Raw genomic sequence first — 17,747 nt, 5'->3', positions numbered from 1 at the left:
CCTCGGGGAAGGCTTGAAGAGTAGAGGTGGTTCATCTGCCCAGGGTCGGAGAGCCACAGCCCCTTGTGGTTTTGAAGCACCTGGAGCTGGATGTGTGCTTTTTAGTTAAATAGACAGCTACGAAAACCTTCTACGTGACAGCACACTTCCCGAACGCACCAAGGGCTGAGGAGCCCGTCGCCTGTGCACCACCCGAGCGTGGCTCAGGCCGAGGGGAAGGCGAAACGATCTACCCCGTAAGCGCTGTGGTGTTACTCACACCAAATAGCAATATTTTTTAAAATCACGCTTTTAGCAAGGACCAGAAGTTCCAGTGGCACCTGATGTGCAAATAAACTACACCGTCCAGGGCCCCGGTGGGCCTCGCCGCTGCCCCCCTGGGCGCTCCCCGCCCAGACCGGCTGGCGGGGGCCGCTCCACGGGGCCACCGCACGGGGCCGCCACAGGCGCTTCGCCCCCCACCCCCGCGGCGAGGCCTCCCGGAGCCTCGACGGCGACGCCCGGCCCGGCCGCCCTGCGCTGCATGGCCGGGCTGGGCCCCGCTAAGGAGGCCGGGGCGGGGGCACCGCAGCCCCAGCCCGAGCGAAGGCGGCCGGGAGCGGGAGCGGGAGCGGGAGCGGGAGCGGGAGCGGAGCGGGGCCGGGCCGGGCCGGGCCGGGCCGGCGGGCGGGCGGGGCCGGGCGGGGCGGGGCCTGCGCCGGGGCGGGCGGGCGGAGAGGCGCGGCGCGGAGTCCCGTTAGAAGCAGCGCGGAGCCCGCGGAGAGCCCTACCGACGCAGGAGGAGCGACCTGCCGTGCCCAGTCCACCGGGAAGATGCCGAAAACGGTGGGTGTCGCCGGGGCGCAGCGGAGCGGGGGGCCCCGCCGCGGGGGCGGCTCTCGGCCGCGGCCGAGCGGGTGTGGCGGCGCGCGGGCCTCGCGGCGGGAGCGGGCGGCGGCCCGGGGGGGCTCTTCCCGCCTGGGCTCGCGTGCGGCCCGTCCGGGAGTGGCTGTGGCCGGCGATGGAGCCCGGGAGGCGCCGGTGGCCGCCCGGGGCGGAGGGAGGGAGGGAGGAGGGGAGAAAGGAGGGCGCCCCGGGGAGCGCGGGCCGGCTCGGCGCGGAGCCGCCCCACCATCTTGTGCTCCCCTCCCTGGGCGCTGCGCGCCGCTCCCTCCCCGCCACCGCCGCCCGCCCGAGGGGCCGGGCTGGGGCCCCGCCGCCGCCCACCCGCCCGCCCGGGGGTCCCTGCCCGCCCGGGGGTCCCTGCCCGCCCGGGGGTCCCTGCCCGCCCGGGGGTCCCTGCCCGGGCCGCGGCTGCCCTCGCGGGGTGGCGGGGGACAGCTTTCTGCGGGGCCCGGGACGCCCCTCCGCGCCGGGACGAGCGGGGCCCGCCGCCCGCCCCGCTCCCCTCGCGTCCCGGGCGCGCCCGGCTGCGGAAGGCGTGCTGGATGAAGCTTTCTAGAGCCTGGTGGGGAGTTACTTAGTTCTATGGCCGCCTCTCGTGTGCTCTGTAGCGAGGAGAAGTTGGGGTTTTCACAACTTGTATTTAGTCCGCCCGAGTTGCTAGGGAGCCTTGTCCCAGCTTGACTCGAAGTATTTCTTGGCTGGGGAGATCTTTAGTACTTCAGAAAGTCTGGTCAAGTCCGTACTTGACTCTCCTCCTCGCAGCAGGAGTTCGGTGACTAATGAGGACCATGGTTTTTTTCCATTTGATTTCTCCTGGTTGGAGTAAAAGAATTGGTCCTAGCCCTTCATTGATAAAACAGGAAGGAGCAGGCTGGAAGGCTCTGGATGTTTCCTCCCTGGGAGTGATCTGAAATGGCCTAAGAACATCTAATGTTTAAGCGAAGAGCCTGTGGTTTACATAAAGAAGAGCAAAAAAAAAACCAACCAAACCCAACCTAAACAAAAGTAACACCCCTATGCAAGTGGAAGTTGAAATGGACTCCACCCTGATTTTTTTTTTACAGATAGTTTAGTTTTATTACTTTAAAATAGATACTAAATGCCTGTTTGAGTTCTGCTTTCCCTGCTGTCTTAAATGCTAGGTCTCTGAGACAATAGCTGAATATTATTTTTATTAAACATCAGTATCTTAAAGGATATCAAGGTCAAGCTACTTAGAGGTTAAAACAGTATGTTCTGAAGCTTTAGAAAGGCCTTTTTTCAAACATCTGCAACGATTGGTGAAGACTTACTTCCACACAAAAAAAAATAGAGGCAACAAGTAAAATTAACAGAAGTAGCTCAGGTTAGGGGACTTCTGTTTAAAATGCAGTTGAGACCTTTTAGCCAGAGAGTTTGCAATTTTTGATGAGCGATTACTTTTAGTGTGAATCAGCAAAGAAATCCTGAGTGTGACACAGACGCTTAGCAGGCAGGCTTCCCGCTAACCACCTGAATCCAAATGTGATGATACTGCGCTTGCTACGAGGTCCTCATGGCAGCCTCTGTCTGCAGACACGCCCTAGGCCGGATTCATGTTCTGACAGAGCAGTTCTGCTTTCAGAGCTCTTAAAAACTGGAACAGATAAAGAAATGCAAGCGCTTTGCTGTGACAGTACATGGCACACCGCAGAAAGCGGTTCAGATGTTCGGGCCTGTTGAGGTACAGAGCTGCAGGCCTCCTGCTGTATCAGCCTTTGGTTTCCTGCCCTAGTTGCAGACCCAACTGAAATAATATTTTAAACATTATTTCTTGAGCTGTGGTTTGCAGGAACAGGATATGCTGGCGTAACTGTGTAATCAGTTCTTCATGTGAAAGAAACAGGACTACTAGTGTGCTAGCTTAAGATTTGTTAATAGCTACTTAACTAGCAAAACAGTAAAATGCAAGTGACTTTCCTCAATCAAGGTCAAATGTGGGTGAAACTTGAGCAGTTAGATGTAGCTATATGTGGGCTTCATCACAAAAATAAATCCATTGTGAAGAAGACAGATGGAGGAAATGTTCCAGGGAACAGTTCTGGTTGGGCAGGAAAAACGTTTGTGTCTAAAGTGTTTGGTAGCTTTTATCATTCATCTCAACAAGCTTACAGAACATGCTGCTGCGTGGCTTGAGCAGCAAAACCTGTTGAGTTCCGAGTCCGTGCTCCTCGTTAAGCTAGGCTAAATGTTAACACATCTAGCTAGAGATTGCAGTTTCGTTAAATGAGACTTGCTACAAGTGGCACGATGCTTTGGTGTGCTATTAATAGGAATCCAAGATTAACTCTGGTAACCTTTGAACTCGTGGCACATGATCTGCTGTTGTGAAGTGTAATGCCCGCATGATTGGGGGGTTTGGTTGCTGGAGGTCTTGCAGGCTATATAGAAAGTCCACTCTGGATCGGCCTGCTGATCCTGCTGCGCTCTCCACAGGAAGGCTTCACTGTTTTATCTAGAGTGATCTTATAGTTAAGCAAACCAACGCTGGGTTATAATTTTTTTTGTTCTGAAAAGTCTGCAAGCGGTAAACAGTTAAAGCACACACCGAAGAGGGCATCTTATCCCCCTGCTTTGCATTGCAGAGGGGTGGAAGTAGTTGAGTGCTACAGTGCCTCTTGCAAGCCATTGTCAAGCTCTGAAGAGTCTCTCCCAGAGTTGTGAGATGTCAGTTTATTGGCCATGAGTGGGTTCTGATCTCATGCTTACTGACTAGTGCACTGAGTCATTTCGGGCTGGGCAGAGCTGGAAGTCGCACTCAGTTCTAAATCCTGGTAGAAGTGAATGAGCTGTCATGTTGATGGCTAGTCCAGACCCCATACTTAATTGCTTGCAGTTTAGTATTACAAGCCCCATCTTAGTTGGATTAGTGGGAGGGACCTTTTTTGTACCAGTCATGCCCATTTAATGGGAGGATACTTTGCTTTTTCTAATAGCTAAAAATACAGTAACATTTCTGTTTCAGGATTCATGAACTATTTTGCCTCGGAATATAGTTTCTTTGTGGTTATAGGAATGGCTAGGCTACTGAACTTGAAACATGAGCAGCTGTTGTATATGAGATGTGGATTCAGTGGTCCTATCTCCTATCAGTAGGGCTTGAGCAGTTCTGTTTTAAGTAACATAGTGTTCACTCATTGTAGAGAAATGGATTGAATCAGAGCTAATCTCATGACTATAGAAAGCTTCAAACTAAGGTGTAATAAAGTTTGGACTTCTCCCATTGTCTTAGCAGAACTAAGTGTTTCTCTCAATGTTCAGAAAATAAGTCTCCAGGTTTCTAGGGCAAAGTGTTACTGCAGAGAAAATCGACTTGGACTAGCATGAGGACTTCAGCACAAAATAACAGTAAGATGCATAGGTCTCAGCTCTACAATGCTATTTAAGATTTTTAAAAAACGTCTTTTCTGCTGTTGCCTTTTCTCTTAATACTTTCTAAAACTCAGTGTAGCAATAGCCATTAGGGCTGTCAGGGACCCTGCCTGTAGCTTAAATTGGTGGTCCTAATTCCCAGCTGGACTCCAGAGGTCCTTGAAGAGTATCTTCCTTTGTTCTTTGGAACTGCATAGGTCTGGTTAGAAGAAAGGTAACTGAGAGACTGGGGTAGGTGTCAGGAGAATCCTCTGGATAATTAGTTTCTTGATGTGTAGCTACTTGCTACCAAATGCTGTGATAAGATGGCAGCTATGAGCAGAGCGCTACAATTGTTTGGGTGATATTTCTTTTTTTCCTCTCCTAGTGGAATTTACTAGAGGTCTTGAAAGCTGAGGGAGAAGGGTGGACAGTGACAGAAACCATGACTTGTAACAGATGGACACTTTTCTTTTGATGCCCTGGGTTTGATCCTGTTGTGCTGTGAAGGAACACCAGAAGCATTCCAGATACCTCGTGTCTTATCTGAGGACCAGCTTTTTGGTGTTAAATCTCCTCTTCTCCCTCAGTATAACTTGGGAAGCTTGGCAGCACTGATCAAAGTTAGACAGGCTTTGGTATGACATGGCTGCTAGCTTGTTAGGCAAACTCAATCCATTGTACCTTTCTTCTAACGCTACCAGATACATGGATTTGCTGTAAAAAGGTGTGCTTTATACAGAAGGCTGTGTTGCCCCTGTTGGTGAATTTCAGCTGATTTTGTTCTTCACATTGCTAAAACATCCTGAGTGTAGTGTGCAACCAGGTAAAATACTGGACTGGTAGATGATGAAGTATATGTAGCTTTATACCTACCATGGGATTTTATAAACCAGGAAGGGCCATAACACCATAGCTCTTATTGTATTAATCAGCTCAGTTCCTAGATTCTGCAAGAATAGCAAGGTTTTACCTCTTGTGCAGATGAAGCGCTTCAACCTGGTAGTGAGCAAAAACTTCTTTTTGGTACTTTGGGCCTTCTGTGTTAAACAGGGAGTTTAAAGAATACCACTGATAAGCTATATCACTTTGTTTTTACGTTTTACACTGGTAAAATCTTGCATAGCCTTCTTATGGCAAGGCTTGCACCTAACTGGCAGTGTTGTGCAGAAAGCATCAGTTAGAGTGGCTTCAGGCTGTAGTAAGCAAGAACTATTCTGAATGCCCGATATGAGTTGGTAGTTGTGATCCAGTTATTAAAACTTTAATGTGACAGTGTTAGGCCTGAGACTGCCTATCATACCAGAGGTTCTAGAAGATTAAATGTGTTAGTTGAGTCCTTTATTTTGTTTTTTGACATCTTCATTTGTTGCTTGAAGCAGATGAGCAAGGTGAGGCGCATGCAATAAGAGAAGCCCAAGGAAAGCTTTAGATTTACTGCTGCTTCTATAACAACCCTGTGGGGAGAAGAGTGCCTAATATCAGGGCATGGTCATCACTTGCTGCTCGCAAATATCCTGTCCCTATAACATTTACAGGCGGTACCTTTTTTTGCACTTGCAAGGGTTGCAGCACTTGCCTTGGGGTGACTGCTCCATCTGATTAATCACCCCTGAAGGTTAATTAAAATTCTTGCTCTTCTCGTGAGGATAGCTCATAAGATGTCTTAATATGGACGCCTTTTTTTGACAGGAAATGGCACCGTTGCCTCTAGAGGAAACATGTTTCAGTTCTTTTATGTATCGTGTCTGGTCTGAAGTGAAATCCTCCTGCACAGAGCTCGCGGAAGTCCCAGGGTAGCGACATGAAAGGCAGCTGATAAACTGAAACGGAACGATTCAAACGCCTCCTGTCTTTGCTTCTTGCGAAGCCGGGCGAGCAGGGGGGCGAGGACCCTTCCCGCGTTGCTGCGGTCTGCAGGGGTTTGCTGATCGACTGACACTTCTCAGAGCAACCCCTCTGGAAGAGGTAGCTCTGGCCCGGCTCCAGGTTATGGGGGAAACTGAGTAACAGCTTCCCCTCGCCTCGTCACCTCCCGGACGCTTTCCTGCTTTGGTGCAGCTCAAACCACCTTATTTGGCTGACGACGTTTTTTCCCTTCCCCCCTCCCCCCCGCCGGAGGCCAGAGGCCTCCCTGAATTTGCACAATAAAGCTGTTATCTGTGCTCAGTCGCTGCTCTGAGGGCTACAATGGGGTCTGCTTGAAAGAGGGCTCCAAGATCTCGGTGCCGACGCTTCGGGTCGCCCCTCCTTCCCGGTGTCTTGTTTGTCTGTCTGCTAAACGATTATACTAGAAATCAACATCACCCTGTGAGGAGCCTCTTTGCTGTTGCAGACACACTATTGGAAAAGATGAAATCCTTCCCTGCCCAGCAATGATCCAGGGCAATTAACTCATGTAAATTAAGAGCACTAGTAAGCAGCCAGTTAATTGCTTGCTTTCCCTAGGGGAGCTTGGGAACAGCGGGGATTTGCATAGTGCAGCCAGTAATACTGTATCAGAGGAGTTTGTTTTTATCCCATCTGAAACTTCTAAAGGAGGCTGAAGTCTCTGGATTCATGGAAGGCTACTCTTCTGGGCAAATCTCTTTGTAACGCCCCTAGGCTGTTTCTAGGTGGAGCGTTCAAGTGTTTTGGAAGCTGTGGGCATAAAACCCACCCTTCTGACTCCAGTAGCTAATGCTGGCTCTTACTGTAATGTTTAAAAGATTGTGCAGCAAATACTTGGCAGCGATGTAGGAAGAGACAGTCACTGCCTGGCTTGGAGGCTATAAAACCACAGGATCAGCTGCAACTGTTTGGAGCTTTAAAACCTGAAACTGCAGAGGTTTTGGGCCTTATCTTGACAAGAGGCAATTATGGCTGCAACAGCTGTGGATATGTAGATAGGTGATCTAGTGCTGCTTCTGTCCTGTGCAGCTATGAAAGGATATATTCACTGGTATGGATGTGTGGCCCCCCAATGGAGTGCTGGGGCAGTCAGAAATTCCTGGCCTTTGTGTAGCAGCTTGTTGAACTTTTAATAAATGGGGATAAAACACTATTTGAAGAGTTTTTAGTGGTATGACTCCAGCAAAATGCTTTTTCCTAGTTGTTCCAACATCTCTGAAGCTGTAGTTGTTCTGAGGAACCTATTCAAAAATACAAACTTTGGATAAAGGAATGATGCTCGGTTTCATCCCATTCTGAGGCTAAGAGATAGGGGTGTTTGGCCACGCTAGGTTTCTCTACCTTTGGCCATTGCTGATAGACGAATAGCCATAGAGGCACAGGGGTGCCCCTAAAGGAGGAATGAATGAAAAAGCTCCGAATCTGATCTGCTCTGTATAGAAACATGCAGCTAAGCAAGAATGAGATGACAGACTCCTTTCTCTGCCAGCAGTGATTCTGTGTAGAGAAAAATGAAGTCTCAGAAGAGATCAGGAAGAGGGTAACTGAAGTAGTGAATAAGAATGGCATGGTATGTGTGGTCCAGAGCAATCTATACTCTCTTGCAAGTTTCTAGCACTGTTGATCAACTTGTTTCCTTCATAGAGGAAGGCTGCTCAGGAGAACAGACTGCACTGCACTGCACTGGAGTGTGAATACTGGAAAACCTTGGGTTTTGTGGTTTTGTTGGTTTTTTTGGGGGGGGGGGGGAGTGTTCAGTCAGTGGCAGAGAATCTTGCGTGCAGTGTATTGGAAAACTGCTATTCTGTGATCGTATGCCTTCCTATGTTCTCCAGGTATTTTCTTTTTAAAGCAAAACTGATGACTTCCTGCAGCCGTGAGCCATTCTTGTCCATCTGAATATCACTGCTTTGCCCTCTTCTCTGTAGTATGTGCTTATGACTCAACATTTTTCCTCTCTGGATTGGGAGACCTAGTTATGGTGGGGAAATGACTAAGTACAGGAAAAATCTGCCATCGCAGTCTGATCAATCACTTAGTCACACCATTTAATAAATATATTTGGTTTTATGTAACACAGGCTAATAAAGCATGGAATTTTGGGCTAAGTCTTTCCTTGCCATAGCTTTTTAAACTGTATTGAACTCAGCTCTCTGGTATTAATTCTGTGCTTGGTTACAGTGCAAAAAATGAGCTGCCAGACAAATAATTAGGGTGAAATGTCAGGGCTCTCAACATCCCCCACCCCCCAGAGGTGTGGCTTTTTGTTCAGAATGTCTCTTAGAATAATAAGGTATAATAATGTCTTTTCAGGCTGGCGTCTGGATAGACAAGAGGGTTCTGGCTGCATGGGTTTTTTTTGGTGTGGTTTTTTTTCTCCGTTAAAATTCAGAACGTGATCTCATCCTAAAATGATTGTAATCCTCAGGACTTGCAGAATGGCAGAAAATGGTTCTGAAGGCATTCTGTAAGGAAGTAAGGCAGTTCCGCTGTTGACAAATTTAAGCAATATCAAGTTGCCCAATAAAGTGGTGGTACAAAACCTGCGTGATATTTTGTGGTCCAGTACATCCTCTTATATGAAAACAATCCTGTTAGCGTGACAACTCACTGGCAACCTCGGAGTTCCAGTTAGAACTAATAGAGAAGGAGGGATTCATACATAGTATTGAAAGTAAGGGTTTACTTCCTGATCCATTATGCACACTTGAATGAGTTGTTGACCTGTTCATATGCAAGTCAGCAAGAGGCATATGGCACAGAAGTCTTTGTATGTTTAGAAATGCTTCCTCCCTGCATGGGAGAGGTAGTTCTTGCAGAAGTTGATCAATGGTGTATCTGTGCAGGAAAACTGACTTAAGTACTAGTGCTCCAGATACTTTTCTTTTTTTTCCTCTTCTTTACTTTGCTAACCCTAAAAAAAAATTATGACCATTGATCAAGAAAGGGTCAACAAAACAAAATTGTTCATAAAAGGGTAATAATAAATATGCTTAATATTTATTTCAGTTGCATGAAGACGTTCTAAAATGAACTTAAGCTAAAAGATAACTTCTACTCTCATCCTTCCCCTTATTTTAAACAAAAATTTTAATCTGCCAGCATGTTGGATATTAGAGGAATGGATATAGTTTCAGATATGTTCACTTGTTTTCTTGGTGAGTTTCTTCTTGCTTTCGTATTTTATCTTGAATATGGAACTTCAAGGTTGTTAGGGTAGCTTTCTAAAGGTGGAAACTGGAAAGTTACAGACTCTTAGTGAACTTGTTTTTTGTAGCTTCCTTCAAAGGAGTTGAAGTGTTTTTCTATTTTAGGATGGGTAACGCTTTTAACTTCTGAGGAATTTTGTCGTGTAATGAGGTTACTTCCTGTTCAATATGCCTGCAATATACAAATTTTTTTTTTCTTTTTGTTGGGGCCTAGAAGAAATAGATAGGACTACCCATCACAAACTCTACTTGGAATAGAATATTTCAGTTGGAAGGGACCTATGACAATCACCTTGTCCCAACTGCCTGACCAGTTCAAGGCTGACCAAAAGCTGAAGCATATTAAGGGCATCGACCAAATGCCTCCTAAACACTGTCAGTCATGGGGCATCGACCACCTTTCCAGGACGCCTGTTCCAATGTTTGAACACCCTCTCGGTAAAGAAAGGTTTCTTCATGTCAAAGTTGAACCTTCCCTGATGGATGCAGCTTCGAGCCGTCCCCACGCGTCCTGTCCCTGGATCCCAGGGAGAAGAGCTCAGCACCTCCCTCTCCACGTCCCCCCCTCAGGCAGCTGCAGAGAGCCATGAGGTCGCCCCTCAGCTTCCTTTTCTCCAAACTAGGCAAACCCAGGGTCCCCAGCTGCTCCGCACAGGACACCTCGTCCAGCCCCGTCACCAGCTTTATTGCCCTCCTCTGGATGCGTTCAGGCACCTTAATGTCCTTTTCAGGTTGTGGGGCTCAGAACTGCCCACTGCTCAAGGTGAGGCTGCACCAACACTGAATAGAACGGGATAATCCCCTCTCTGGACTGGCTGGTTATGCTGTGTTTGATGCACCCCAGGATGCAGTTTGCCCCCTTGGAACCAGCGGTGTGCCCCGGCAGCCTGCTGAGCCTGCTGCCAGCCAGCACTGCCGGATCCCTTTCTGCACGGCTGCTCTCCAGCCACTCCTCTCCCAGGTTAGACTTGTGCCTGGTGTTACTCGACCCCAGGTGCAGAATATGGCATTTGTTTTTGTTATATTTCATGCAGCTGATGATTGCCCAATGCTTCACTCTATCTAAATCCTTCTGCAAGGCCTCGTGTCCATCAAGAGTGTTAACAACATCTTCGAGTTTGGTATCACCAGCACACTTGCTAATGGTGCATTTAACTTGTTCAACCAGATGATTGATAAAAATATTGAACAGAAGTTGGCCTAGGGTTGAGCCCTGAGGAGCACCACTGGTGACTGGCTGCCAGCCAGATGTAGCCCCATTCACTGCAGCCCTTTGAGCCTTGCCATCCAGCCAGTTCTTCACCCATTGAACCATGAACCTGCTCATCTCACAGCTGGACCACTGGTCCAGAAGAATGCTGTGAGGGATAGTATCAAAAGCCTTAGTAAAATCCAGAAAAACTACATCTACCACCTTGCCTTCTTCCATTAGGTGGGTGACATAATGTCCTTCACAGAAGGGTATCAAATTAGTTAGGTCTTCTCCTTTGTGAGCCCATGTTGACTGTACCTGATGAATACATTGTCCTTTAAATGCCTTTTGGTAGTGCCCAATTACTTGGTTAATCTAGTTAATATCTGACCACTAAAACAGATCTTCTAGTCAAGAAGCAAAATTGCCTGGAAAGCTGGATGGGTTGAAAGAAACTTGCGTGTATTATAGCTTATAGTGCAGCTGGGACAGTAGAATACGTAGTGCCTAAGCAATAACAACACAAAAAATCGTGACTGTGTGGGGGTTGTGGTTGGTTGTTTTTTTTAAAAAACCCAAGTTGTCCTTTAGGGATGATACTAGGTTATATTGCTCATTATATTCATGTGCTCCACTGAGTTTTGTTTGACAGCATTCATTAATGGAGACACTGCACAGCATGTATAAGAAAGGTGTTGCTTTTCTAGCTCACCGTTTTTAACTACTGTATGTTACATACCAAATGTTAAGGTAAGTCTGTCCTCTGAGATGAGGTCAAAAGGTTAAGCACCAATATCTATTTTGCCCACATCTGGTTATTTCATTTGCGCCTACATATATCTATATGTTAAGGAAACAAAAGTGGACTAGTTCACTTAACTTGATTTATTGGGTAGATAATGAGAACTTTAGGTGAGAGGTATTGAATCCAGTGTCTGGCTCTATTCAGTGCTCTGTGGCTACAGCTATCCTCAGTGAAAAATGAGGATCTGAGCTTACCTCAAGTAGAAGAGTGTTCTATTTCTGAAAATATGCTGTGCGAGCAGCTGGATTTTTGTTGCAGTATCTGTATTTTTCACCAAGGGGCACTCAACATGTGGATTTGTTTGCATTGGTGAAATACAGGAAGCAGAGTGCAGTAGAATGATTGTTCTAGGCAATATCCACAATCTTCTAGAGAGCCAGAAGCCGCTGTATGAATGCACTATTACACGACTGCTCTTTTTGTGAGCTGCCTCAAAAACTGTAAGGTTACTAGTAGCTTGAATAATGGGGCCAGAAAAGGCTAGTATTACTTAGAATACCTGAACGCTCAGAGCCCGTGGTTGGGAAGGTGGTGGGCTTTAAGGGTGTTCGTATTCAGCACCATAAAACACATTATCACTAAACCAAGAAAATACTTGGATAAGCAATGTGTCTTAGTCCTCCAGCCTGCAGCTCCGTTGTGCTGCCTTTCTTAACCGAACCGTACTGTAACTCACTCTTTCCTGGGATACTGAGATGACATGCTTTCCTTACTGTTATAATATTAGTCCCTTGCTCCAAAAAGCAAGGAAGGAGCCTCTGTTAACCCGAACTGGGTCTTCAAAAAATCCAAAAGTGTTTACTGCCTGCTGATGTAATCTTTTATTTTTTGTTTGTTTGAAACACTAAATTGCACTTCAAACTGACAGTATTCTGACCCAGCCATGACAAACCGGGAAGCAGTAAGTTCCTGCAGACTCGGAATTTTCTTACTCTTCTCTTAATGACTTGCTGCTGCAAGTGTTTTAGGCTATGTGAAATCTATAGACACCAATGTCTTCTGCTCCCATGGGCACAATGTATACCTGGGGTGTTGTGGTCGCAGCCATCAGGAAGTGAGTTAAAGCTCAAAACCCCTGAAGCTGTTGGTTTTTTCACTTTATGTTGCTCTATGGTTTGTTACTAATACCTCAAGTTGAAGGTTGACTGCAAGCTGCAATGCAATGTATTACGCTTAGTTTGAATACCCCTTTGCGCACCTAACAGAATAGGGTAGAGATCTTTTTTTGAATGAGGATATGTCACCATCTTCAGCTGTAAGAACATATCACTGTAGTGTGTCTATCAAAAGGTAGAGCAATAGAAGGACTAAGTAACTTCCAAATTGCTGAAAGATCACAGCAATCAACTGAAGATGAGATGTCCTAAACAAGACTTGCTTCGGCATCATAAACAGGAAATATGCTATCTTAGTGTTCTGAGAAATGCTAAATAATCGAGTAGAAATCTGACAGAAGGCTGTCCTGCTGCTCCTTTGCTGCTTCAGTTCTGACAAATTTATTACAGGCTTTGTTGTTTGCTCTGTACTTGGTTCACCTCTGTGCAAAGTCTCTTCTGCCACTAAGCACCAAATATAGCTTAGTCAGAGGTGACCAACCACTTCTCCCATGGCTAAGCTTTGAAAATGTCTGTCTTTCATACTGCAAAAAAAAGCTGGTTGGTGGGTGTCTTCCCCCCCCCCCCCGAACCCCTCAAATTCCTATAAGGAAATTCAAATTTAAGATTTACTGCATCCTAGCTTGGCTCTCACTAAGCTGGTTCCCTCATTTTGGAGAAGGGGTGCATGTTATGTGACTCTTCTTGAGACTGTGTGCTGCATTACTCTGTCCTTTCAAGTTTTTCCTTATCTCTGCAAACGTGCAAATGCTTTGTTCTCAGAAAAAAAGTTCGGTATAGAGGACTTTCCAGCAAAATGCTTTTACAATATTCTAATGACAGCTCTCATTTGGCAGTGTTTGGAAGGTTTTGAAAATAATTTGTATCTGAGGGGATTCAGGCAGTCTTGTAAACCAGGTGATTCCCTTGGGGAAAGATGGGTTATTAGATGCATTAATGTGTATCTATTTGTTTGCTACAAGCCTGAGCAAGAGCAGTTAGCTGTTTCTTACTCTTCCTAGTGTTCTAGAGATGTGCAGTTGAGAGTGAGGTATCTGCATGCAGGAGTGTTGCAGGAGCCCCAGGCTTTGATCAAAGTTGAATTAATGTCTGCAAATCCTATGCTGCTGTTCCTTAGCATATGAAAAAAAGCCTTGAAAACATAACCAAAACCAGTCCTGCACAGCAGGTCTGAATAAGAGCTAAGCTCTCAAGTTGACTTATGCTCCTTGCAGAAGGTTGCTTTGCAGGCTCCCTGCCTCTGGTTAGTCCAGTAAGTTTTACTGTTTGCTTTCGTAAAGTATATTTGCGTGTACGATGACTTACACAGGAGATATATTCAGCATCTGGCTATTTCTCTTCCTACTACTAGGTTGTGTTCCTCAGTCTTGACCTCCAGCTTCAGGAAGACCACTAACAGTTCAGCTTATCTGTATGTTTGCCTGCATAAAGATAGTCCATAACATCTGTCTGTAGAGGAGGTTTAAAGGATCTAAATATCGAAACAGCAGATCATGCAAGGAAATAGCTCCTGCCTGCTTGATACAAGAAGTCAGTTTCTGCCATGAGCATTATAAATGTTTAAGCTAATGCAGGGTAGCTCCCCAACAGCCTCTGCGGTCTTGTAGAATTATTGAAGTAGTGAGGCTGAGAGAGAACCCTAGAAGGCTTCTGGTCCAACCCCATGCTTAGAACAAGGTCGATTTCAGAGTTGGATCATTTTCTAAGTTAGATTGGATTGTTCAGGGTCTTGTTTTTGTTACAGTGGGACAACAGTTCTTGACAAAGATAACTTGGGGAGCACTGGAACTTGTGAAGTATTGTGTAGGTGCCTGGAAGTTCTTAACCTCATCTTCTGGAGTGGAGAGGCATGGAGGAAGTAAAAGAGCTAGTCAAGTATAATGATCAAAAACTATCAAAAAGAAGCACTTTTCGAAGGAACACTTAATATAAGCGTGGTTGCCTGTAAGTACAGCTATCTTATCTGTTGTGTTTGCTGGTACAGTTGATCTATGTAGGGTGTCTGCTTATGTCCAGGCAGTATTCTAAAAACACTTTCCCGCATGAAGCTAGCATAGGCCAGAAGGTGTTAAACTGCGAGAGTCCTGAGGCAATATGTATGGATGCATTTGGTAGTTGCTTCTTATGTTTATAGCACTGTTTCAGAACATGGAGCCCTGTGGCAAACTGGGATTAGCTTCGCTCTATAGCAGTTACTAGAAGTCTAAGGCTTTGTTCTGTTCTTTAAATTGTGACTCTGTCTCTTTGTAAACTGTAGAGACAGCTACACCCTTTAACTCAAGTCCAACAGACATGAATTACATTCATGTAGCTGTAACTTTTTTTTTAATAGACTTTGTGAGAACACCCTGAAAGATTAAAGAAGAAATACTCTGGAGTGGAAGGGGTAACTGTGGTTTTTTTATATTAAAAAAATAAATTTTGTTTTTTTCAGTTTAGTTAGGCTTTCTGTGGAAGACTACATGATGCAGAATGTTATTTATTTTTGCATCTGAAATGGTCTAAGTGATACCCTCCACTATGGCTGGTTTTTGACTGCTTGGTCTCGTGATGTCTGCCTGATCTGTAGAATGTCCAGATATCATCTACCCTTAATTCTGTGCATTGAAGGGGTGGTATGTGATGGACCTGTATTTAAAAGGAAGACATGTTAATAGATCTTGACCACTGGGATTCCTGGGCATTTAGCAATGCTTTCGTGTGTGCATCTAGATCCCAAGTGATAACTGAAGTTTATCAGGCATACTTTCCAAATAGCCCAATTTCAAACAATGTATTTCATACATGAGTGTGAACTCAAGAGCATGTATTTAGTTGCAGACTTTAAATGAACTAGAGCAACTTGGTTGCATGTTTGAGAGCTTTGATTTGCTACCACTGTAAAGTTTTGCTTCCATCTGCGTGTTCCTCCCTTGCACTGCCTCGGCTAGTCCAACTCAATAGTGCGTCAGTTCTGTTAACTCAGCAGAAAACTGGGTTAATGGCATGTGAACATGTGGCTTGGTGAGGAATAAATCTCACCAAAGGGTTTTGTATCAGGGCTACTGCAAAGATAAAGCAGGAGTGCCTGGGAGTGAGGAATATAGTTGCTCAATAGCTTGGCTCATCTTGGCCAGCTGTACCCAAAAAGCCATCTCACCCTTCTCTCTTCCTGTAATCCGAGCCAGTAGCAGCGCCGCTGTGCCAGTGTAGTGAGTGGGACCAATGAAATGGTTCTGCTGGAAAAAAATAACAGGTGAGTTATCCTCAGTCTGATTCATTCTTGGTCCCGCCTGTGGCATAGTCGTGGAGTGCTAATATGAACCCAGAGAAGGCAGTGGGAGGACGCAGGCTGTTGGGGATGGTTTGCCGTGGCTGTGAGACCACATCCTGCATGTCCTAGCACTGTTCTCTGCCGCTCCCCGAGCAGCTCTGTGCCTGTTTGGGAGCCTTTTGGGACACGGGGTTCTGTGTATCCTGGTGTTGTAGCTACTCTCCTCTATATTAGGAAAGCTCAAGTGCTTGAACTAAATGGAGCTTAAAATAACAAAAGGTACTTCAGCAATAACAAGCCGGTCTTTTATAAACTATGTACAGTCCCAACAGAGCTATTTAAAACCTAAAATAGGTTGGTGGAGAGGGAAGCAAATGTGGGTGGGGAAACTGAATATTAAAAAGAAGTGTAGAACTGAGCTGTTTCAGGGAAATCCTGCATTTTAGGGAACCATGACCTAAATAGATATGAAAAGGCAGCCAGCCTAAATGAGACCCTGTACAGAAAGGAAGTTGCAGGATTTGTCTAGCTCACTGGAAATGATAAAACTGAAAATCACAGGATGATGAAACAGCTTTACCTCACCCTTGACTGTGCCTGCAGTTAAATTTGGAGGGATGGCTCATAGTCTGGGCAGTCAGATCCCACAGTAAGGCTGTGTTCTAGCTCCTAGAAGTCTGGCTATTTTTCAGATATTCAGTGAGTGCTGTGAGCTGGCCAAGAACTTGACGTGCCACACCCAGGCAGTGCTTTGGATGTCTGTAATAGGCAGCCCTGTGTTCAGCTGTCCCTCTCATTACCAGTGAGCTGGAATGCTAGGTGTCTTGATTGAAGAACAGAGAAGCACATGAAACAGATAAGCATGCTTCTGACTTGTTCATCCAAACATGAGAATCCCTTGGAAGAATGAGCTCAGTCACAGCAGTTACCTTCATGCTGTCTTCCCTGTGAAGTCTCTTGAATAAGTAGAGTGTCTGAGCATAGCTTTTTTTTGTTTTATTTGCCCTCAATTCTAAGTTGCCTCTAAAACAACTATCAATTGCAGGTGAATTTAGAGACCTTTACATAGGGAATGAGTATTTAGTCTATTAGCTCATGAACCTCGAGTACTTAATGTACATGTGGTGCCTCTGTGCAGGTCACACTTGTCTTGTTAGCATCCTGTCTTGATGTTGTTTTGAGCCCCTTCCAGCAAAATATCTGCTTGAAATTTTGGCAGACATCTACTGGATGCTAGGTTTGGAAAGCTTATTGGCTGTCTGGAAAGGCATCATGGCTGCCAGGCTTGTCTGCTTAACCCCTTGAACTAGGTCTTTGCAGCTGGTAAACAGTACTGGGAAATCCCCTGCCTTTGGAATGAAACTTGGGAGGGAAGAGCTGGACTAACGGCACATGTAGGGGTGGGGAAAAAGCTGCCCTCCGAGAGTCTTCTCAGAAAATCTGAAATGCTTCCAGTGGTGGTGGGGAGTGTTGGAACTGTTTGGCTGGTTAAGTTACTGCAGGAGAAGCCGGGATTGTAACACTAGTGTGTGGTTTACAGTTTAAGGGTCTGGGGCACAAAATACTTGTTTGTAACCTGTGAATAGAACTGCCTAGGAGGGGCACATAATAGCTGCGAGGAATGTCACCCATGCCACTGCTGGCATTTCAAACACGCCCACTGCCCTGCTGACTGACTTGAAGAGCTTTAGGGTTGTGGTTAAGCTCAGACATGTGAAGTGCAACTGCCAACCCTACGATTAGGGTGCAGAGGCCATAAGAGGCATGTGCTATTTCTCCAGAGAATAGCACCTTATAACAGGCACAAAACAGGTTTTTACAAAACAACAACAACAAAAAAAACCCAAACAAAACTCCAAGCTACCCCGAATGTAGAAGTTGAATGATGGCAACTGCATGTGGCTAGATTTTTCTTAGAGTTTTACCTTCTGATCCAGATGTTGTGGAAAAGGGGCCAGGGTTTCTCCCCACCGTTTTTTAATCTCCTTCTGGGTTTTGACTAGTAAAGGATGTTCTCTGTAAGTAGTGC

General features: G+C 45.9%; 1 protein-coding gene across 1 annotated transcript in view; it reads left to right on the top strand.

Annotated features, from left to right (window-relative positions):
- The first annotated feature begins 693 nt into the window (after positions 1 to 693).
- The window catches only part of MSN (moesin), a 48,627-nt gene continuing 31,573 nt past the window's right edge, over positions 694 to 17,747 (top strand). Inside the window, exon 1 of the mRNA XM_075106544.1 lies at positions 694 to 825. Within this exon, the coding sequence (XP_074962645.1) occupies positions 814 to 825 (12 nt within the window). The 5' untranslated portion in view covers positions 694 to 813. The remainder of the gene's footprint in view (positions 826 to 17,747) is intronic.

This window comes from Phalacrocorax aristotelis, chromosome 11 (assembly GCF_949628215.1).
Source record: "Phalacrocorax aristotelis chromosome 11, bGulAri2.1, whole genome shotgun sequence".
Lineage (NCBI taxonomy): Eukaryota > Metazoa > Chordata > Aves > Suliformes > Phalacrocoracidae > Phalacrocorax > Phalacrocorax aristotelis.
The sequence above is the reverse complement of the archived record's forward strand: the minus strand, read 5'-3'. Positions and strand labels throughout refer to the sequence as shown.